This window comes from Hemiscyllium ocellatum, chromosome 1 (genome assembly GCF_020745735.1).
Source record: "Hemiscyllium ocellatum isolate sHemOce1 chromosome 1, sHemOce1.pat.X.cur, whole genome shotgun sequence".
Taxonomy (NCBI): domain Eukaryota; kingdom Metazoa; phylum Chordata; class Chondrichthyes; order Orectolobiformes; family Hemiscylliidae; genus Hemiscyllium; species Hemiscyllium ocellatum.
In genome coordinates, this window is record NC_083401.1 from 26,892,928 (window position 1) to 26,916,367 (window position 23,440).

The 23,440-nt window shown below is 42.7% G+C and overlaps 1 protein-coding gene across 1 annotated transcript in view; it reads right to left on the reverse strand.

The window, feature by feature from the left end:
* The window catches only part of ctnna2 (catenin (cadherin-associated protein), alpha 2), a 1,237,032-nt gene that overhangs the window by 1,100,913 nt on the left and 112,679 nt on the right, over positions 1-23,440 (reverse strand). The window contains exon 3 of the mRNA XM_060828354.1: positions 9,495-9,690. Within this exon, the coding sequence (XP_060684337.1) occupies positions 9,495-9,690 (196 nt within the window). The remainder of the gene's footprint in view (positions 1-9,494; positions 9,691-23,440) is intronic.

Genomic DNA, 23,440 nt, shown 5'->3' on the forward strand with positions numbered 1-23,440 from the left:
TCTCAACAGGTTCACAACCTTCAGCAATCAATTTGATACAGCCATGTCGACAAGCAGAGAGTCTGATTTCACCAATTCTATTTATTATACATATTATTTGATTGCTCTAGAACAATTCTATTTTGGAATTCCTTTTCCTAAAAGTGAACCATTATTTCTTCAAAACATTGTTTCACAGCTGCTAGTTCAGACCAGGTGATGGGAAGAAGTAAAGGTAGACTAGAATGTTTTTATCTCGAAATAGCAACTACTGATACATTCACCTGTTTCAATATAATCTTGTACTGAACTACACGTTTTTGCTCCTAGATAGCAGGGTATTAAGACATATTTTCAGGTGGAGATATTTTTCAAATCAGAACAATTTGCATTTATTCTGTTCACAGACCTGACCTCTTATTAATCTTGCATTTTGACTAAGTACTACAATTCAACAAAACTTAATGTCTACATTAAGTAATGACAAACTCAATGAATAACTATTACAGTATAATATTCTTTAGACTAATTTACAATGAATTTAATATACATCAATTGTGCAGGCCAAAAAGACTAAGCACAAGTACACTTTTGGCACAAGCAGTAGTTAGGAAACAGACAGAAATACAGAATGCAAAATGCTATGGATGCTGGAGACCTGAAATTAAAATAACAATGTGCTGGAGGACCTGAGCAGGTTTAGAGGGAGAAACAAATTTAATGGTCCTGGCTGACTTCTTCTGTTCTGAAGAGTCGTATTTCGACAAAATGCTAACTCTGTTTCTCTCTCCACAGATGCTGCCAGTTGAATTTTTCCGCCATTTATTATTACTTAATAAAAATGCACATGTCCTATCCAGCCAGTCATGCTGGTGCTTATTCTCAGTCCCATATGCTCATTCTTTCATCAGTAAAATGTGTTTATCACTTCCAACCCTAAAAGGCAAAGCAATCTCAGAAATGTACAATATTTACAATCCAAAAGTAAAAATAGCAGCCATCATATCTGTCATTTGAAAATAAGCCAGCCTAATGCCACTTTCTCACTTTTGTTCCATGGCCTTGTCGGTCACTTTAAGTGCACAGCTAAGTATTTCTAAATATGAGAAGTGTTTCTGCCCCTTCCATCCTTTCAGGCAGTGATTTCCAAATTAACATCACCCTCAGAAAACGTTTCTCAATTTTTCTCTAATTGTTCTGCCAACTGTTTTATATCTATGCCTTCTGGTATAGGCCTCTCTGCTCAGGAAAAATATATTTTCAATCCATTCTACTTTGGCTCTTTGATTTTGTAAAGGTCAATTAAATCTTCCCTCAAACATTCTTTATTGTAAGAGAATCATATCCAATCTTTACTTAGACCCAAAAATCTCCATTCCTGAAAACACTTAAAAATCTCTTCTTTCTGCTCTTTTGTGCAATAATATTCTTTCAGCAATGCAGTGCCCAGGACTTGCAATTGAGATCACACCCCATCTATAGTATATATTGTTGTAGTATAACCTCAACGTTTTAAAGGCATACAGTATATTTTATTGACAGCCATAACTATCATATTTACTTGTCCATATAACTTGGTAAATGTTGAGAGGGGGGATCTATAGGCTTAGAAAGTAAGAGAATATGACAATACTACTGGGGAGCCACTATATACCACTACCCGTAATGAGACAGGAAGGGACAGAGAATGTAAACATAGACAGTCAGCAATAAATGGGGTCAAAATGAGAAAGAACGGTAAAAAGGCAAAATCACTTGAATATGCACAGTATTTGGAACAAAATTGATGCATTAACAGCACAAATATAGGTTTAAAGGGTATGATCTTATACTCATTATAGCAACATGATTAGAAGGCGATCAAAATTGGGAACTCTATTAAGAGTATGATTTTTAGATAGGAAGACAGGAAGTAAAAGATAGTTGGGTAGCATTGTAAATAGTGATGGGTTAAAAATTATAGTAATAACTTATCTTGAATTTAAAGATACAGAATCCCTATGGATAGAATTAAAAAAGGAATGATATTGGTATGAGTAATCTATAGACCCCTAACAATAGCTACATGGTAGAACAAAGAATAAAGGAGCGCATGTAACAAAGGCAATACATTATTCATAGGTACCTTGAAGTAGATTGGCATAGTCAGATTGACAGGGGATGCCAAGAGGAAGAATTTATCAAGTGCAACCAAGGCAGCTTCATTGATCGACTGCCCTCACTCTCTCGGCGGAGCAGGTAAGAGCTGTTTAGCGGTGTCTCTTTGTAGACGCGGTTAAGTCTTTTTTTAACGGTTTAAATTTAAGAGTTTTTTTAAAAAGCGCAGAGCGGACCTGGAAGCTGGTGTAACACAAGCTTACCTGGGTAGATTTTTCCAAAAGGCGTGCAGCTCCAAGGCCTAGGCCTCACTCGCTCAGCGGAGCAGATAAGGGCTGTTGAGCGGTGTCTCTTTGTAGACGCAGTTGAGTTTTTTTTAAAAAGCGCAGAGCGGACCCGGAAGCTGGTGTAGCACAAGCTTACCTGGATAGGTTTTTCCAATAAAGGCGCGCAGGAGAGGAACCGAGGCACTACAGGGGTAGTACCTCCCACCCACCCTCCTCCTCTAACCTAATAATAAGACCTGTTGTGGTAAGCAGGTAAGTGCTGCATTTTGCTTGTTCTATTCTTTAGACCTAGTTTTTTTAAAGGTTACTTTTAGAGGGATGGCAGTGAAGGCAGTGCAATGTTCCTCTTGCAACATGTTTGAGGTGAGGAATGCCATATTCGGCCCTGCTGATTACACTTGCAGGAAGTGCACCCATCTCCAGCTCCTCCAAGACCATATTAGGGAACTGGAGCTGGAGTTGGATGAACTTAGGATCATTCGGGAGGCAGAGGGGGTCATAGATCGGAGCTTTAGGGAAGTAGTAACTCCAAAGACTGCAGACAGATGGGTGACAGTGAGGGGGACTGGGAGGAAGCAGCCAGTGCAGGGACCCCCTGCGGTCGTTCCCCTCAAGAACAAGTATACCGTTTTGGATACTTGTGGGGGGAACGACTTACAAGGGTAAGCAATGGGGTTCAGGCCTCTGGCATGGAGCCTGTCCCCGTTGCTCAGAAGGGAAGGGTGGAGAAGTGCAGAGCAATAGTTATTGGGGACTCGATAGTTTGAGGCACACATAGGCTGTTTTGTAGGGGCGAGAGAGACTCACGATTGGTATGTTGCCCCCCAGGTGCAAGGGTACGTGACGTCTCTGATCGTGTTTTCCGGCTCCTTAAGGGGGAGGGGGAGCAGCCCGAAGTCGTGGTCCACATTGGCACTAACGACATAGGTAGGAAGAGGGATGAGGATTTTCGGCAGGCTTTCAGGTAGCTAGGTTGAAAGCTCAGAGTTAGAACAAACAGAGTTGTTGTCTCTGGTTTGTTACCAGTGCCACATGATAGAGGGTCGAGGAATAGGGAGAGAGAACAGTTAAATGCGTGGCTACGGGGATGGTGCAGGAGGGAGGGATTCCAGTATCTGGACAACTGGGGTTCTTTCTGGGGAAGGTGGGACCTCTATAAACAGGATGGTCTACACCTGAACCTGAGGGGCACCAGTATCCTTGGGGGGAGGTTTGCTAGTGGTCTTTGGGAGGATTTAAACTAACTCTGCAGGGGCATGGAACCTGGACTGTAGCTTTAGGGTGCAGGACCTTGAGTGTAAGGAGGTTAGGAACATGGCATCAATCTCGAAGGAGGGTGCCTGTAAACAGGAAGGTGGCTTGAAGTGTGTATACTTCAATGCGAGAAGTATACGAAATAAGGTAGGTGAACTTGCAGCATGTGTTGGTACCTGGGATTTCGATGTTGTGGCTATTACGGAGACATGGGTAGAACAGGGACAGGATTGGCTGTTGCAGGTTCCAGGGTTTAAATGTTTTAGTAGGGTCAGAGGTGGGGGTAAAAGAGGGGGAGGTGTGGCATTGCTTGTCAAGGATAGTATTACAGCAGTGGAAAGGACGATGGATGAAGACTCGCCATCTGAGGTAGTTTGGGCTGAGGTTAGAAATAGGAAAGGTGAGGTCACCCTGTTAGGAGTTTTCTACAGGCCTCCTAATAGTCCTAGAGACGTAGAAGAAAGGATTGCGAGGATGATTCAGGAGAAGAGTGAAAGTAAGAGGGTGGTTGTTATGGGGGACTTTAACTTTCCAGATATTGACTGGGAAAGCTATAGCTCAAGTACGTTAGATGGGTCGGTGTTTGTCCAATGTGTGCAGGAGGGTTTCCTGACACAATATGTCGACAGGCCAACAAGAGGTGAGGCCATACTGGATTTGGTTCTGGGTAACGAACCAGGCCAGGTGTTAGAATTGGAGGTAGGTGAGCACTTTGGGGACAGTGACCACAATTCAGTGACTTTTACTCTAGTGATGGAGAGCGATAAGTGTGCACTGCAGGGCAAGAGTTATAGCTGGGGGCAGGGAAATTATGATGCGGTGAGGCATGACTTAGGATGTGTGGCTTGGAAAAGTAGGCTTCAAGGGAAGGGCACAATCGATATGTGGAGCTTGTTCAAGGAGCAACTATTGAGTGTCCTTGATAAGTATGTACCTGTCAGGCAGGGAGGAAAGGGTCGTGTGAGGGAGCCGTGGTTTAATAAGGAATTGGAATCCCTTGTAAAAGGTAAGAGGGCGGCCTATGTAAAGATGAGGCGTGAAGGTTCAATTGGGGCGATTGAGAGTTATAAGGTAGCCAGGAAGGATTAAAGAGAAAGCTAAGAGCAGCAAGGAGGGGACATGAAAAGTCCTTGGTTGGTAGGATTAGGGAAAACCCAAAGGCTTTCTATACGTATGTCATTAATAAAAGAATGACTAGGGTAGGAATAGGTCCAGTCAAGGATAGTAGTGGGAAGTTGTGTGTGGAGGTTGAAGAGATTGGGGAGACACTGAATGAATACTTTTCGTCAGTATTCACTCAGGAACAGGACATTGTTGTCGATGTGAATATTGAGTCAAAATTGATTAAAATGGATGGCTTTGAGGTATGTAGGGAAGAGGTGTTGGAAATTCTGGAAAGGGTGAAAATAGATAAGTCCCCTGGGCCTGATTGCATTTATCCTAGGATTCTCTGGGAAGCAAGGGAGGAGATTGCAGAGCCATTGGCCTTGATTTTTTTCCTCGTTGTCTACAGGAACAGTGCCAGAATACTGGAGGATAGCAAATGTGGTTCCCTTGGTCAAGAAGGGGAGTAGGGATAACCCTAGTAACTACAGGCTGGTGAGTCTCACTTCTGTTGTGGGCAAAGTCTTAGAGAGAATTGTAAGGGATAGGATTTATGAACATCTGGATAGGAATAATGTGATCAAGGATAGTCAGCATGGTTTTGTGAAGGGCAGGTTTTGCCTCACAAACCTTATTGAATTCTTTGAGAAGGTGACTAAGGAGGTGGATGAGGGTAAAGCGGTAGATGTGGTGTATATGGATTTTAGCAAGGCGTTCGATAAGGTTCTCCATGGTAGGCTACTGCAAAAAATACGGAGGTATGGCACTGAAGGTGCGTTAGAGGTTTGGATTAGCTGGCTGGAAGAAGATAGAGGGTAGTAGTTGATGGTAAAGGTTCATCTTGGAGTGCAGTTACTAGCGGTGTTCCGCAAGGATCTGTTTAGGGATCATTGCTGTTTGTCATTTTTATAAATGACCTGGAGGAGGGGCTAGAAGGTTGGGTGAGCAAGTTTGCGGGTGATACGAAAGTCGGTGGAGTTGTTGACAGTGAGGAAGGATGCGGCAGGTTACAGCCGGATATAGATAAGCTGCAGAGCTGGGCAGAAAGGTGGCAAATGGAGTTCAATGTCGCTAAGTGTGAAGTGATTCACTTTGGTAAGAGTAACAAGAAGATGGGGTACTGGGCTAATGGTCGGATACTTGGTAGTGTGGATGAGCAGAGGGATCTTGGTGTCCATGTACGCAGATCTCTGAAAGTTGCCACCCAGGTAAATAGTGCTGTGAAGAAGGCATACGGCGTACTGGCTTTTATTGGTAGAGGAATTGAGTTCCGGAGTCCTGAGGTCATGTTGCAGTTGTATAGGACTCTGGTGCGGCTGCATCTAGAGTATTGTGTTCAGTTTTGGTTGCCATACTATAGGAAGGATGTGAAGGCACTGGAACGGGTGCAGAGGAGGTTTACCAGGATGTTGCCTGGTATGGTAGGAAGATCGTATGAGGAAAGGCTGAGGCACTTGGGGCTGATTTCATTGGAGAAAGGAAGGTTTAGGGGTGACTTGATAGAGGTGTACAAGATGATTAGGGGTTTAGATAGGGTCAACAATGAGAACCTTTTTTCCACTTATGGAGTCAGCTATTACGAGGGGGCATAGCTTTAAATTAAGGGGGGGTAGGTATAGGACAGATGTTAGGGGTAGATTCTTTACTCAGCGAGTCGTGAGTTCATGGAATGCCCTGCCAGTAGCAGTGGTGGACTCTCCCTCTTTATGGGCATATAAACAGGCATTGGATAGGCATATGGAGGATAGTGGGCTAGTGTAGGTTAGGTGGGCTTGGATCGGTGCAACATCGAGCGCCAAAGGGCTGTACTGCGCTGTATTTTTCTATGTTCTATGTTCTATGATATGTCGTGGATCTACCTAGGAAAAGTTTGGGTTTGATGCAGATTTATTGAATGATCTTCGAGTAAAATATTCCCTTGGAAACAATGAACATAATATAGTAGAATTTAGCATTCACTTTAATGGGGTAAGTTTTAAAAACCAACGAAAGATGACCAAAAACATAGTAAAAGAGGGAGATAACAAACTTTGGAGTAAACTTGCAAGTGATTTCAAGATGGACAAAAAAGACTTTCCTGAAGTTAATAAAATGGAATAGAGAGCCCAAAGTTAATACAGGACCCATAGATAACGAGGCTCAGGAAATAAGCAAGGCCATATTCAACTGAGTGTGGCATCAAGGAGGCTGAGCAAAAACAAGAATCAATGGGAATCAGGGAGCAAAATCTCTAACGGTTGGAGTCAAACCTGATAATAGGAAGATGGTCGTGGTTGGTGAGGTTCAGTCATCTGAGCTCCCAGACATCTCTTCAGGAGTTCTTCAGTACAGTGTTCTAGGCCCTACCATCTTCAGCTGCGTCATCAATGACCTTCCCTTCATCAGAAGAGAGGATATTCAGCGAAGCTTGCACAATATTCAGACTTCTCAGCAGTCCACGTTCAAATGCAACAAAACCTGGACAATATCCAGGCCCGAGCTGACAAGTGGCAAGTAACATTGACGCCTAAAATCCCAGGCAAAATGACCATGTCCAATAACAGATATATTAAACACCACACCTTGACATTCAACAGTATTATCATCACTGAATCTCACACTATCATCCTGGGGGTTACCATTGACGAGAAACTCAACTGCACTTGCCATATAAATTGTGGCTAGAAGAATAGGGCAGAGTCTAGGAATAGTGTGGCAAGTAGTTCATGCCCTGACTCCCAAAATCTGCCCATCATCTACAAGGCACAAGTCAGGAGTGTGATGGAATACTCCCCATTTGCCTGGATGAGTGCACATAATCAGATATAACATAATCAGAGGGTTAGATAGGGTAGACAGTGAGACCCTTTTTCCTCGAATGGTGATGGCTAGCATGAGGGGACATAGCTTTAAATTGAGGGATGATACATAGAGAATAGATGACAGATTAGTTTCTTTACTCAGACAGTAATAGGGGCGTGGAATGCATTGCCTGCAACAGAAGTAGACTCACCAACATTAAGAGGATATAAATGGTCACTGGTAGACATATGGACAAAAATGGAATAGTGTAGGTTAGATGGGCTTTGGATTGGTTTCACGGTTTAGCGCAACATCAAGGGCCTGTACTGCGTTGTAATGTTTTATGTAACTCTAACAACACTCAAAAAGCTTGACACTATCCAGGGCAAAGCAACCCACTTAACTGGCATCACATCCACAAACATCCATTCTCTCCACCACTGATGCTCAGTAGTAGTAGTGTGTACCATCTACAGAAATTCATCCAAAATCCTTAGCTATCACCTTCCAAACCCACAATCACTTCCACTTGGAAGGACAAGTGCAACAGATACAAGGCAACACCACTATGTGCAAATTTCTCTCTAAGCCACTCGCCATTCTGACTTGGAAGTATATCACCATTCCTTTAGTGCAAATTGGTCAAAATTCTGGAATTCCCTTTCTCATAACATTATGGGTCTACCTCCAGCGCATGGACTGCAGCAGTTCAAGAAGGTGCTCACCACCACCTTCGCAAGGGCAACTAAGGGTGGTCAATATATGCTCGCCAGTCAGGTATGCCTGTCCCACAAAAGACAAAAATAATAATAATGGAGAATGAAGAAAAAGCTCATGACTCACAACAAAGATAAATTCCAATGAGGAAGGAGAATTCTGGGATGGAAATAAGCTAACCATGGCTCGACAAATTTGACTCATCTATTGCTACTTCCTAAAGTCTCTAATTTCTTCTGATCAATCACATGACTAACATTTGTGTCATCTTCAAACCTCTTAACTATTTCACATCTATATCAGTGCTTTTTTTGCAAAGAACACTTTTGAATTAAAGATTTTTGGTTGCACAAAACTCACTCCAACAAAGATAATTCTGTTCCGCATTATCTCCAAGGTATCTATCCATACATCCCGCTATGATTACAGTTTAGGAAGGAAGTTTTGAAATTGTTTTGAAACATACAAGTAAAATTTTAAACATTCCAACATGTGCATATATCAGAACAAGTAAAACAGGAAATGATATAATTTTAAATGTTTAATGTAGACGAAGAATCAATAAACTTTCAGAAATGTGACTTCAAAGATTTTTCTCACAAATTAATAAGGGACCTGACTTTTCCTTCAAACTTAAAAATATACTAATTGCATAAAGTAGCTTTTAGCCACTTACTTTTCTGTAAAGTGATAACATTGTAATATGTAAATCCCACAATAATTCACTGATGAGATACCCTATTGCAATGGTGAGTATGGTTTCAGTTACTTTGCTCGTAAATTAAGCATATTAAATCACAAAATTTCAAAATGAATATTGCCACAGAGGCTGAGCTGCGTTGCTTCGGCACAAATCGTTACCTTTCACTGCATATTTAATTTGTGAAATTTGCATGTTGATGACAGATATGACCTCAAATGACAGCGATCACACATTTGGCTTTGCAGCTGTTAATTGGAGAAACATAGTCCAATCACTATCTACTGACACTTTCTGCTAAATGTTTGTGAGATTAGCTGTTGAGGCCAGGATTTAACTTTCATATCCACCTCTTCAAATGGTGTGTCTATAATCATTCAACAATCACTCAATACCCCAGCAAGTATCAGATGCTGTTAATGAAAGAAAAGGGAGAAAATAAATCTTCCACTCCAAACAAAAACTGCATAGTATGATCATTATGAAGGAAGACAAACAGCACGAATAATTTATCTGTGTTTACAATCCCATCAGCCAGAATACTGCATAACTATGCTTAAACCAAAAATACATACCTTGTTTACGTACATCATCCACCGCCACCAGAAGTTCCTCCTTCAGATCCTGGCTCTCTTTTGCAATCTGGTCCCCCTTCTCTAAAAAATTCTGAGTTGCTTGTTCTACAGAAGCAGCCAGTACATGTGCTTTCTTGGATCGACCTTTCTTCTTACTTGATGGACCCTTGCTGCTTGTGTTCACAAGGGTAGTTACCTAAAGGTGATAAAATCAAATTAAATAATTTATGGACAGTGTAAATCTTCACAACTGACTGTATACTCCCAGTGTTTTGCAGATATCTATATATTTAATCATACTTTTTATGACAGAAATCATATTGCAGCATTCCTTCATGTTTACAGTTAAACATCAGACTAAGCTTTGTGCTGTAAAACTTCAACGGAAATGTTAATAAGGCTAATATTACTAATTCATAACACCAGTCTGGTTTCACCACAATTGAAATGGTTCGAAGATCATACGCGCACAGACAGTACATGGGATACTGCATCGTCTTAAATTATTGGAGGGAAAGTCATCTGCAGTTTCCCAAAGTATGATCTCAATGATCCTGATTAAATTGTTAAATCAATCCTCCTGCCTGTCGACCTCCAATAGCTTTCTTGTTCAATGTAGTTTGGTTCAATCATGTCAATATTTCCAGTCTCAGTTTTTCAACAACTGGAAACCAAGCTTGAACTACAATCACTTCCAAAATATACATCAAATGAAAAGAGGAGATTGAAACAAAATTGATTGGATTGTATAATGCCTTCACAAGATTAGAATATTGCAAATCGCTTTACAGCGCTTTCTAAATGGGAGTCACTGATGCAAGGTACAAAGCAATTCAATAAATAAACATTCTATATTTTAAACTTCAAAAAAATAAGAAAATTGATTAAAAGTATGTTCTTTAAAACTAAAAGTAAAATTTTCATTGCATGCATGAGTCAATTGGTAGCACACCAGCTTCTGAATCACAAGATTTCATGTTCAAAAATTCAGAGGTGGATCATGAAAATGAAGGTTACATCTAATGCAATACTGAAAGAGCACTGAACAGCTACAGCTGCCTTCTTTTTTGGTGAAATGTCAAACCAGACTTAGATGTCTGCTCGGATTTATGTAAAAAATCCTATGGCAACATGTCAAAGAACTGCAGGAGAGTCAACCCATGAATAAAGGCGAAATATTACAGACCCTGGAAATCTGAAACAAGTACAGAGGTTGCTGTACTCAGCAGATGTTGTAGTATCTATGGCAAGTGAAATATAATTGAAATTTCAAGTCTGGAATAACATTTCATTTTTGTTGGGGAGTTATCACTGTTTCTCTAACTCATATTTAGATTAGATTACTTACAGTGTGGAAACAGGCCCTTCGGCCCAACAAGTCCACACCGACCCGCCGAAGCGCAACCCACCCATACCCCTTACCTTACACTACGGGCAATTTAGCATGGCCAATTCACCTGACCTGCACATCTTTGGACTGTGGGAGGAAACCGGAGCACCCGGAGGAAACCCACGCAGACACAGGGAGAATGTGCAAACTCCACACAGTCAGTCGCCTGAGGCGGGAATTGAACCCAGGTCCCTGGCGCTGTGAGGCAGCAGTGCTAACCACTGTGCCACCGTGCCGCCTCAAAACAACACAAACAAAAACTGGATTAACTAAGGTGTTCATTAAATAGCACCAATTACAGCATCTGCAGAAAAGAAGACATTTGAAATGATTTGATGTAAGATTATATTTAAATAACCTGCATAGCGACAATGACATAGAGGTTAAATTGGTTGTTCAATTCTTTGAAAGTCATGATTCACAATTTTCAGATTCTTAATGGTTGGTGAAAATTTGTGCAAATCAAAGATCAGGAAAGTAATGCATGGTCTGTAAATGGCTCAATCAATTGTCAAATGAAACAGAAGTCTATCCTTCACAAAGCCGTGCTGAACCGAACACTAAAGGTACCAGTGAAATCCATTTCCTTGGCTAGAATGTTAGCAATTCCACAATCACAATTACAAAATATGAAAATATAGCTGCTGAGGGGCATAATGTCTGTCTGCTTACCCTGTACCAACAAAGCAAGAAATAATTGATCACAATTCAAGTTCAAAGCAATTTAGAAATAATATGGTAACTGCTATCGTACCACTGCCATCACTAACCCTCCTACCCTGCTCATTCTTCCTCCCCTTTATTATTTGAAAGCAGATACATAACAGCAGTTTCAATTGTCCCAGCTTCACACAGTATTTTGCAACATATGCATTTGATTCTATACTAGATCATAAGGTCAGAACAGGGTAATAGGATTATTAATGCAATGACAATTGAGACAGAGGGAGGAACTGAAGAAGAGAAGAACTTAATCATGTGATGCTCAGTCCATGATGCTTTATCTCCCCTTTGTGATTCAAATCAAGCACTGAAATATGGTTTATGTGTTTCAAATCTAGCTCCATTGTCTTTTTCAAACTGAACACTGCATGAAGCCTTTATTTTCTAATATAAGAAGTTGTCATGTAGAACATAGAACATAGAACATAGAACATAGAAGGATACAGCGCAGTACAGGCCCTTCGGCCCTCGATGTTGCGCCGACCGAATCCTACCTAACCTATACTAGCCCAATAACTTCCAAATGCCTATCCAATGCCCGCTTAAATGACCATAAAGAAGGAGAGTTCACCACTGATACGGGCAGGGCATTCCATGAACTCACAACCCGCTGTGTGAAGAATCTACCCCTAACATCTGTCCTATACCTACCACCCCTTAATTTAAAGCTATGTCCCCTAGTAACACCTGACTCCATTAGCGGTAAAAGGTTCTTAGTATCTACCCTATCTAAACCCCTAATCATCTTATACACTTCTATCAGATCTCCCCTAAACCTTCTCTTCTCCAATGAGAACAGCCCCAAGTGCCTCAGCCTTTCCTCATAAGATTTTCCTACCATTCCAGGCAACATCCTGGTAAACCTCCTCTGCACTCGTTCTAAAGCTTCCACATCCTTCCTATAGTATGGCGACCAAAACTGCACACAATACTCCAGATGAGGCCTCACCAGAGTCTTATACAACTGCAACATGACCTCAGGACTCCGGAACTCAATTCCTCTGCCAATAAAGCCCAGTACACCATATGCCTTCCTCACAGCACTATTTACCTGGGTGGCAACTTTCAGAGATCTGTGTACATAGACACCAAGATCCCTCTGCTCATCCACACTACCAAGTAGCCTACCATTAGCCCAGTAATCCATCATCTTGTTATTCCTACCAAAGTGAACGACTTCGCACTTAGCTACATTGAATTCCATTTGCCACATTTCCGCCCAGCTCTGCAACTTATCTATATCCCGCTGTAACCTACCACTTCCTTCCTCACTATCCACAACTCCACCGACTTTTGTGTCATCCGCAAACTTGCTTACCCAGCTTTCAAGTCCTTCCTCTAGATCATTTATAAAGATAACAAAAAGCAATGGTCCCAAAACAGATCCTTGTGGTACACCGCTAGTAACTGCGCTCCAAGATGAACATAATCCATCAACTACTACCCTCTGTCTCCTTCCAGCCAGCCAATTCCTAATCCAAACCTCTAATGTATCCTCAATGCCATACCTCCGAAGTTTTAGCATTAGCCTACCATGGGGAACCTTATCGAACGCCTTACTAAAATCCATATACACAACATCTACTGCTTTACCCTCGTCCACTTCATTAGTCACCTTCTCAAAGAACTCAATAAGGTTTGTGAGGCACGACCTGCCCTTCACAAAACCATGCTGGCTATCCCTGATCACGTTATTCCTACCCAGATGTTCATAAATCTTATCCCTTACCATTCTCTCTAAGACTTTGCCCACCACTGAAGTCAGACTCACTGGCCTATAGTTACTAGGGCTATCCCTACTCCCTTTCTTGAACAATGGGACCACATTCGCTAATGTACTTGTGAGTAAAACAAGAGATGTAAATTTCTTGACACCTGAGAGTTTTGGTGCATTTTGATTGACATTAAAACTCTAAGGCATCCAAATATGGTCAGCAGGCCCTTTTTAAAATCATTTTTCCGTCCAAAGTCTCTGGCATTAAATTCAAATGATGAAAATTGAATATTGATCATCCATTTTCACCACATTTCAGATGCTTCCATGAAGTGGAAATTAGAGTCACAGAGATGCACATCATGGAAACAGACCCTTCGATCCAACTCATCCATGCCAACCAGATACCCTAACCTAATCTAGTCCCAGTTGCCAGCACTTGGCCCATATCTCTCAAAACCCTTCCTCTTCATATACCCATCCAGGTGCCTTTTAAATGCTGCAATTATACCAGCCTTCACTACTTCCTCTGTCAGCCCATTCCATACACGTACAACATGTGCATGAAAAAGTTGCCTCTTACGTCCCTTTTAAATCTTTCCTCTCTCACTCTAAACCTATGCCCTCTAGTTCTGGCTTCAACTCAGGGAAAATACTTTCTCTATTTTTCCTATCCATTTCTGTGATACTTTTTTTGTTTGTGGATCAGTTGTGATTTCAGTAGTTTTGGATATTGTGCCCAAGAAATGTGATCTTTGGTTTTGGAAGTAAACACTTCAGATTCCATATTATACCTGCATTCTGTAGTATTTACTGACTGTTTTCACTCTTTGGTCCTGTTCTTTTTTTTAATGGATCCATTTATTAATGATGTCCATATTGCATGTTACATAGTCAATGCATGCCAATGTCTTTTTTTTTATTCTCTCACGGAACATGGTTGTTGCTAGCTGGCCAGCAATGTATTGACTGTCCCTAGTTGCACCTCAGAAGCTGGTGGCGAGTTGCCTGCTTGAACTGGTACGTTTTAGGTAGACCCACAATGCCCTGAGGGAGGGAATTCCAGGATTTTGACACTGCAACATTGAAGGAAGCACAACATATTTCCAAGTCAGGATGATGAGTGGCCTGGAGGAGAAATTGTAGGTAATGGTTTTCCCATGATTGCTTGTCCTTGTGCAGAAGACATAGGAGCAGAATTAGGCCATTTATTTTTAAGAGGATAGCTATCTCTCCCTCACCTTTTGCTGTTCAGCAGATTATCATTAAATTTGAGAGTCTGCAGGTGAGAAAACTTAGCCTGAACTTTCCTGTTAGCAGCGAAGTATTAGATTAGATTAGATTCTCCACAGTGTGGAAACAGGCCCTTCGGCCCAACAAGTCCACACCAACCCTCCGAAGAGCAACCCACCCAGACCCATTCCCCTACACCTAACACTAGGGGCAATTTAGCATGGCCAATTCACCTAACCTGCACATCTTTGGATTGTGGGAGGAAACCAGAGCACCCAGAGGAAACCAAGGAAACATAGGGAAAATGTGCAAACTTCACAGAGACAGTTACCCGAGGCAGGAATTGAATCCGGGTCCCTGACGCTATGAGGCAGCAGTGCTTACTACTGAGTCACCGTGCCGCACTATTCATGAGGGTTTTAAGGACAACATCAAACCGTCCACCAAGATCATGGTTTACAGAGCTGTGGGAGACCCCTCAAGGCACTGGTGGCAGTACCATTAATGCTGCCTGCACAAAGTTCTGCAAATTCGCTGGGAAGATAGGCCAACAAACTCCAGAGTCATCGGCCAAGCCAACATCCCCTGTGTCAAGGCACTGACCACCCTTGATTGGGTTGTGCATGTTGTCTGCATGACTGACAACACACTACCCAAGCAGGTGCTCTACAGCCAGCTTCAAAATGGCAGGTGAACCCCAGGTAGTCCTAAGGCCTTACTGGTGAAGAGCAGCATTCTCACAGACATCTGGGAATCATTGGCCCAAGACCGTTCAAAGTGGAGGAGGAGCATCTGTGAAGGCGTGGAGCACCTCAAGTCTTTCCATTGGGGAAGAAAATGGAAGCCAAGCGAAAACAGCAAAAGGAGCATGCTGCCACACCAACGCCCCACCTACCCGTTCCCATGATGACCACCTGCCCCAAGCTTAACAGAGGCTGTGGTAACCGCCTTGGTCTGTGGTTCACCTACAGATTCACCAAGAGCAGAAGAGAGTAATCCTCAGCTGCAAGAGACCACCGATGATGGTAATGAGGGGCACAGATAAGGTGAATAGCAAGGGTCTTTTCCCTAGAGTAGGGGAGTCCAAAACTAGAGGGCACAGGTTTAAGGTAAGAGAAAAAAGATTTTGAAAAGGGATCCAAGGAACAACCTTTAACACAGAGGGTGGTTTATATGTGGAATGGACTGCCAGTGGAAGTGATAGATGCAGGTGCTGTTGCAACATTTAAGACATTTGGACAGATCCATGAAAAGGAAAGGTTTAGACGAATATGAGTCAATTGCAGGCAAGTGGGACTGGTTTAGTTTAGGAAACCTGGTTGTCACGGGTAAGTTTGGACTGATAGTTCTGTTTCCATGCAGTATAATTATGACAAAATAGCCTCCTCCTGCATGGTAACTGTCATATCTGCAGTTATTATTTATTGGGCACTTTCAGAAGGGATTGTGAACCTTTTTTTGGCAAATCTCCATAGTTATCATGGTTAGTTATTCAATTTCTGCACCCTAGTTCAGATACAAGATTAAATGCATACAAATTGAAAATGAACCATTTTATAGGAAATATTTGTTAACTATTCTCAAAGCATCTGCAACAATGCAACATTTTCAACCAATCAACTACTTCTATTTCAATTTAAATTTAATGAAACTGGCATTCATGGCATTTGGTTGAAATGTTGTGAAGACAACTGGAAGAATTATGTTAAGCAAAAGAAATAGTGTAAAGAAATAATGAATCATAAGTACCTACTGACAGCCTTCTAGGGTCATTATGTGATGTAGATTTTTTAAACCTTCATTGCCAGGCCACCCGTCATTTATTACTTTTTTGTCTGTAGCTACAATATTTCAGTCAATTTGAAGTTTCTCATTTCCCACTACAGTCAAAATCATAATTCCTGTATTTTTAATGTGTAACTGTAGAGGGAAAGAAGCAACATAGGTAGCTTAAAAATTAACAAAGTTGATATTTCAAATAATGAACAAAATTGATGTATTAATCATAATTTATAGACATAAAACATAAGCCTGTTTCGAGACATTTTGGTATGAATAAAGCAAAAGCTACATTTTCAAGAAGAGTCGCCGGAAAATGCATTGGTCTGTTCTGTATACAATATCTCATATGTTGCAAAGTTGAGCATTCTAACTCAGAATTTCACAAGTTTTTAAAGTCAAACTGCTGTCCAGAATTTTAGGATCTTAAATCTTGAACAGTTCCATTGGGCCTTCTTACTGCTGAAATGAATATCATCACATTTTCCCACATTATACTCCACCTCCCAGATTTTTGTCCACACACTATTAATATCAGTCTGCATCCTTCTATTTGTCATCTTCACACAACACACAAATATTATTAGGCAACTGTCATTTACAAATTGTAAACAGGTAGAAGCTGGCCCAGCAGACCACCCGCCCCCTTCCCCCCGGAATACCACTTATCACTATGTGCCAGTCTGAAGACCTACTCATGCACTCACTTTTTGCCAGTTTGCTAGCACTTGTATCCATTCTAGTTTGTTACTATCATGAGCTTGAGAGTCAGTGGCCTCCATTTTCAGCAGTGGTGGGAGCAGCGATAGCGAGAACCAGGGGACTGCTAGGAAGGTAAGTTTCCCTCTAAAAGGACATAACTCGAGAGTCAGCGGCCTCCATTTTCAGGAGCAGTGAGAGTGAGGACGACGGACTGCCGGGCAGGTAAATTAATCATTTAAAAACTTATCTCATGTATAGGTGGAGCACAGGCTGAGCAGGTGCAACATGGGACGGCTGAGTTAGTGAGGTAATATATTTGGGTAGTTCCTTTACCCGAAACACTACTTAGGCAGTATCTCCCACACATCCTCCTCTTCTAACCAAAAATAAAGTTCTGAGCACTGGATTGGCAAGGTTATTTTTTTTTTCCCGATTGTCTCTTTGGAATTCAGAACAGTGAGAATGGATGTTAGGGCAGTTGAATGCTCCTCCTGTAGAATGTGGGAGGTAAGGGTCACCATTAGTGCACTGCACCCAACTCCAGCTCCTCGGAAACCGCGTTAGGGAACTGGGGCTGGAGCTGGAGCTGGATGAACTTTGGATCATTCGGGAGGGTTGGGGGTAATTGAGAGGTATTACAGAGAGTTAGTCACATCTCAGGAACAAGAAAAAGGTAGATGGGTTACAGTCAGGGGACAGAAAGGGAACAGGCAGACAGTGCAAGGACCCCTTGTGCCGTTCTCCTAAGTATACCGTTTTGGAAACTATTGTGGGGGACTTACCAGAAGTATATCATGGAGGAACAGGTCTCTGACACAGAGTCTGTCCCTGTTGCGCAGAAGGGAAGAGGGGAGAGGAGTAGAGCATTAGTCATTGGGGACTCCATATTAGGGGATAGATAGGAAATTCTGTGGGAATGAAAGCAGTTGGTATGTTGCCTCCAACCAAGGGTCCGTGATGTCTCAGATTATGTTTTCGTATCTAAAGGGGGAGGGGGAGCAGCCCAAGTCATGGTTCTCACAGGCACCAACGACATAGATAGGAAAAGGGATGGGGTTAGAAGGCAGAAATTCAAGGAGCTAGGGTAGAAGCTTAGAGCTAGAACAAACAGAGATGTTACCTCTGGTTTCTTACCCATGCCACATACTAGCAAGGTCAGGAATAGGGAGTGAGCAGTTGAACAAGTGGCTACAGGGATGGTGCAGGAGGGAAGGATTCAGACCTGGATAACTGGGGCTTATTCTGTGGTAGGTGGGACCCCTAAAAATGGGACAATCTACACCTGAACCAGAAGGGTACCGATATCCTGGGAGGGAAATTTGCTAATGCTCTTCAGTAGGGTTTAAACTAATTCATCAGTGTGATGGGAACCTGAATTGTAGCTCCAGTGTACAAGAGGTTGACAAATGGTTCAGGTTTCAAGAGTGTACCAGCAGGCACGAACGCGGTCCCAAGTTCATCCAGCTCCAGCTCCAGCCCCAGACTTCAACACCAGGTGCATCTGAATAAGGTGGGTGAACTTGCAGCATGGGTTGACACCTGGAGCTTCGATGTTGTGGCCATTTCAGAGACATGGATAGATAGAGCAGGGACATAAATGATTGTTCCAAGTTCCGGGGTTTAGATGTTTCAGTAATAACTGGGAAGGTAGTACAAAAAGGGCAAGTGTGGTATTGTTAGTCAAGAACAGAATTATGGTAGCAGAAAGTACATTCGATAGGACTCGTCTACTGAGGTAGTATGGGCTGAGGTTAGAAACAGGAAAGGAGAGGTCACCCTATTGGGAGTTTTCTATAGGCCTCCTAAAAGTTCCAGAGATGTAGAGGAAAGGATTACAAAGACTATTCTGAGTGGAAGCAAAAGTAACAAGGTAGTTGTTATGGGGAACTTTAACTTTCCAAATATTGACTGGAAATGCAATAGTTCAAGTACATGGGTCAGTCTTTGTTCAATGTGGGCAGGAGGGTTTCCTGACACAGCATGTAGATAGGCGAACAAGAGACAAGACCACATTGGATTTGGTATTGGGTAATGAACCAGGTCAGGTGTGAGATTTGGATGTAGGTGAGCACTTTGGTGATCGTGACCACAATTCAGTTACGTTTACTTTAGCAATGGAAAGGGATAAGTATATACCACAAGGCAAGAGTTATAGCTGGGGGAAAGGCAATTATGATGTGATTAGGAAAGATTTAGGATGCAAAGGGGAAGGAAACTGCAGAGGATGGGCACATTGAAAGGTGGAGCTTGTTCAAGGAACAGATACTGTCAGGCAAAAAGAAAATGGTCGAGCAAGGAAACCGTGGTTTACTAAAGAAGTTGAATCTCTTGTCGAGGGGAAAAAGGAGGCTTATGTAAAGATGAGATGTGAAGGCTCAGTTAAGGCCTTGAGAGTTACAAGTTTGCCAGGTAGGACCTGGCAAGAGGTAAGAAGAGCCAGGAGGGGAGATGAGAAGTCTTTGGCAGGTAGGATCAAGGAAAACCCTAAAGCTTTCTCCAGGTATGTCAGGAATAAAAGAATGACGAGAGTAACATTAGGGCCAGTCAAGGACAGTAGTGGGAAGTTGTGCGTCAAGTCCAAGGAAATAGGAAAGGCACTAAATGAATATTTTTTGTCAATATTCACATAGGAAAAAGATAATGTCGAGGAGAATACTGAGACACAGCCTATTAGACTAAAAAGGATCAAGGTTCATAAGGAGGTGGTGTTAGGAATTCTGGAAAGTGTGAAAATAGATTAGTCCCCTGGGCTGGTATGTGATTTATCCTAGGATTCTTTGGGAAGCTAGGGAGAAGATTACAGAGCACTTGACTTTGATCTTTATATTGTCATTTTCTACAGGAATAGTGCCAGAAGGCTATCAAATATTGTTACCTTGTTCAAGAAAAGGAGAAGAGACAATCCTGATAATTATAGACCAGTGAACCTTACTTCGGTTGTGGGTAAAGTGTTGGAAAGGATTATTAGAGATAGAATTTACAATCATCTAGAACCAAATAATTTGATTAGGGATAGTCAACATGGTTTTGTGAAGGGTAGGTCATGCTTCACAAATCTTATTGAGTTCTTTGAGAAGGTGACCAAACAGGTGGATGAAGGTAAAGTGGTTAATGTGATAAATATGGATTTCAGTAAAGCGTTTGATAAGGTTCCCAGTGGTAGACTATTATGGAAAATATGGAGGTATGGGATTGACAGTGATTTAGTGATTTGGTTCAGAAATTGGCTAGTTGTAAGAAGACAGAGGGTGGTGGCTGATGGAAAATGTTCATCCTGGAGTTCAGTTACTAGTGGTGAACCACAAAGATATGTTTTGGGGCCACTGCAGATTGTCATTTTTTTAAAAAAACCTGCATGAGGACTAGAAGGATGGGTTAGTAAATTTGTGGATAGTGCCGAAGGATGTTGTAGTTTACAGAGGGACATTGATAAGCTGCAGAGCTGGGCTGAGAGGTGGCAAATGGAGTTTAATGCAGAAAAGTGTGAGGTGATTCATTTTGGAAGGAGTAAAAGGAATATAGAGTACTGGGCTAATGGTAAGATATTTGGCAGTGTGGATGAGCAGAGAGATCTCAAGTGTCCGTGTGCATCAATTCCTGAAAGTTGACACCCAGGCTGATAGGGTTATTAAAAAGGCATATGGTGTGTTAGCTTTTATTGGTAGCGGGATTGAGTTTCAAAGCCATGAGGTCATGTTGAGCTGTACAAACCTCTGGTGCGGCCGCACTTGGAGTATTGTGTACAGTTCTGTTCGCCACCTTACAGGAAGGATGTGGAAGCATTGGAAAGTATGCAGAGGAGATTTAACAGGATGTTGCCTGATATGGAGAAAAGATCTTATGAGGAAGGGTCACCGGAGCCGAAACATTAACTCGGATTTCTCTGCATGGATGCTGCCAGACCTGCTGAGCTTTTCCAAAAAATTCAGTTTTTGTTTCTGATAGAAATCAAGGACCATGTATGACCAACTTGATTGAATTTTTCAAAGATAAATGACCAAGTGTGCAGATGAGGGCAATGCTTTTAATGTACTCTACTTGGACTACAGCAAGGCTTTTGATAAGGTCAGACATGCAAAACTGGGATACAAGGCAATTTGGCAAATGGGATCCATAACTGGCTAAGTAGCAGCAAGCAAGGGTGATTTTTGAGGGGTGTTTTTCCAACTCAATTCTGTGTCCAGCGGGGTCCCACAGGGATCGGTCTTGTAATCTTTGCTATTTGCAGTTTATATAAAATCATTTAGATTTGATCAATGCAGACAACACAAAAATTGGTGGGGTGGTAAACAGTGAAGGAGGTAGCCTTAGATAACGAGACGATTATGGATGAGCTAATCCAGTGGGCTAATCAATGGCAAATGGAATTCAATCTGGATAAAAATGAAGTGATGCACTTGGGAGACAAACAAGACAAGGGAATATATGGTGAATGGCATGATCCTGGGAAGCAACGAAGATCAGAGGGAGATTGGTGTACTTGTACACCAGTTCCTTAAGGTCTATCAGGACTAGCGGATAAAGTTGTTAGAAGGCATATAGTATACTTGCCTTTATTGGCCGAGTCATAGAGTTTAATGTCGATGAGGCTCCAGCTAGAGAATACTGTGTGCAGGTCTGGAATCTATATTATTGGATAGACGTGATAGCACTGGAGAGGATGCAGAGGGGATTTACTATGCTGTTGTCTGGGCTGGAGAGTTTCAGTGTTGAAGAGAGAATGGACAGACTGGGGAAGTTTTCCTCAGACTTGTATAAATGAGAGGCATGGACAGGAATAAACAGTAAGAAACTGTTCTCTTTGATGGAGGAATCAATGACCAGTAAGATTTAAGGTAAGGGGCAGAATGTCCAGAGGAGATGTGAAGGAAAAAACTTTTTTTCCAGAGGGTGGTGGAACTCTGGAGCTTACAGTCTGTAAAGGGTAGTGAGAACCTCCAATTTGTATATAGATCGCACTGGGGATGTGAAGGTATACAAGGCTATGCACCAAGTACTGGAAAACAGGAACAAAATAGTCAGTTGTTGTTTTTGACCTGCGTTGATGTGATGGGCCAAAAGGTCTTTTCCTCATGTAGATCTCTGACTTGAATCAATATGAAATTCCTCAACTTAACCAATTTTCAAATTCAGATTGATAGAAATCACAGACCAGGTTTCTGCCATTAACAGGCATTACTGATTACTACAAGTAATCAGTCCTCAGCTGAGGCCTCACCTTCATTCCCCTACGCCTCCCCCTCTCTGAGGATGAAAGATCAGTCCTCAGCAGAGGCCTCATCTTCATTCCCCTACGCCCTCGGATTAATGAGTTCAACACGCGGCGAGATATTGAACAATTCTTCCGCCGCCTTTGCCTCCGTGCTTACTTTTACAACCAAGACTCCCACCCACCCTCTGATGACCCCTTCTCCCGCCTCCAACACACCCCATCCACCTGGACACCCCGTGCCGGCCTTTTACCCGCCCTCGATCTATTTATAGCCAACTGCCGCCGCGACATTAACCGACTCAACCTGTCCACCCCGCTCACCCACTCCAACCTCTCACCCTCAGAACGTGCAGCCCTCCACTCCCTCCGTCCAACCCCAACCTCACCATCAAACCGGCAGACAAGGGAGGCGCGGTAATAGTTTGGCGCACCGACCTTTATACCGCTGAGGCCAAACGCCAACTCGCGGACGCCTCCTCCTATTGCCCCCTTGACCATGACCCCACCTCCCACCACCAAACCATCATCTCCCAGACCATCCATAATCTCATCACGTCAGGGGATCTCCCATCCACCGCCTCCAACCTCATAGTCCCACAACCCCACACCGCCCGTTTCTACCTCCTGCCCAAAATCCACAAATCTGACTGCCCCGGCCGACCCATTGTCTCAGCCTGCTCCTGCCCCACCGAACTCATCTCCACGTACCTCGACACGGTTCTGTCCCCTTTAGTCCAAGAACTCCACACCTACGTTCGGAACACCACCCACGCCCTCCACCTCCTCCATGATTTTCGCTTCCCCGGTCCCCAACGCCTTATCTTCACGATGGACATCCAGTCCCTGTACACCTCCATCCCCCATCATGAAGGACTCAAAGCCCTCCGCTTCTTCCTTTCCCGCCGCACCAACCAGTACCCTTCCACTGACACCCTCCTTCGACTGACTGAACTGGTCCTCACCCTGAATGACTTCTCTTTCCAATCCTCCCACTTCCTCCAAACTAAAGGAGTTGCCATGGGCACTCGCATGGGCCCCAGCTATGCCTGTCTGTTCATAGGATATGTGGAACAGTCCATCTTCCGCAACTACACTGGCACCACCACCCACCTTTTCCTCCGCTACATCGATGACTGTATCGGCGCTGCCTCGTGCTCCCACGAGGAGGTTGAACAGTTCATCAACTTTACCAA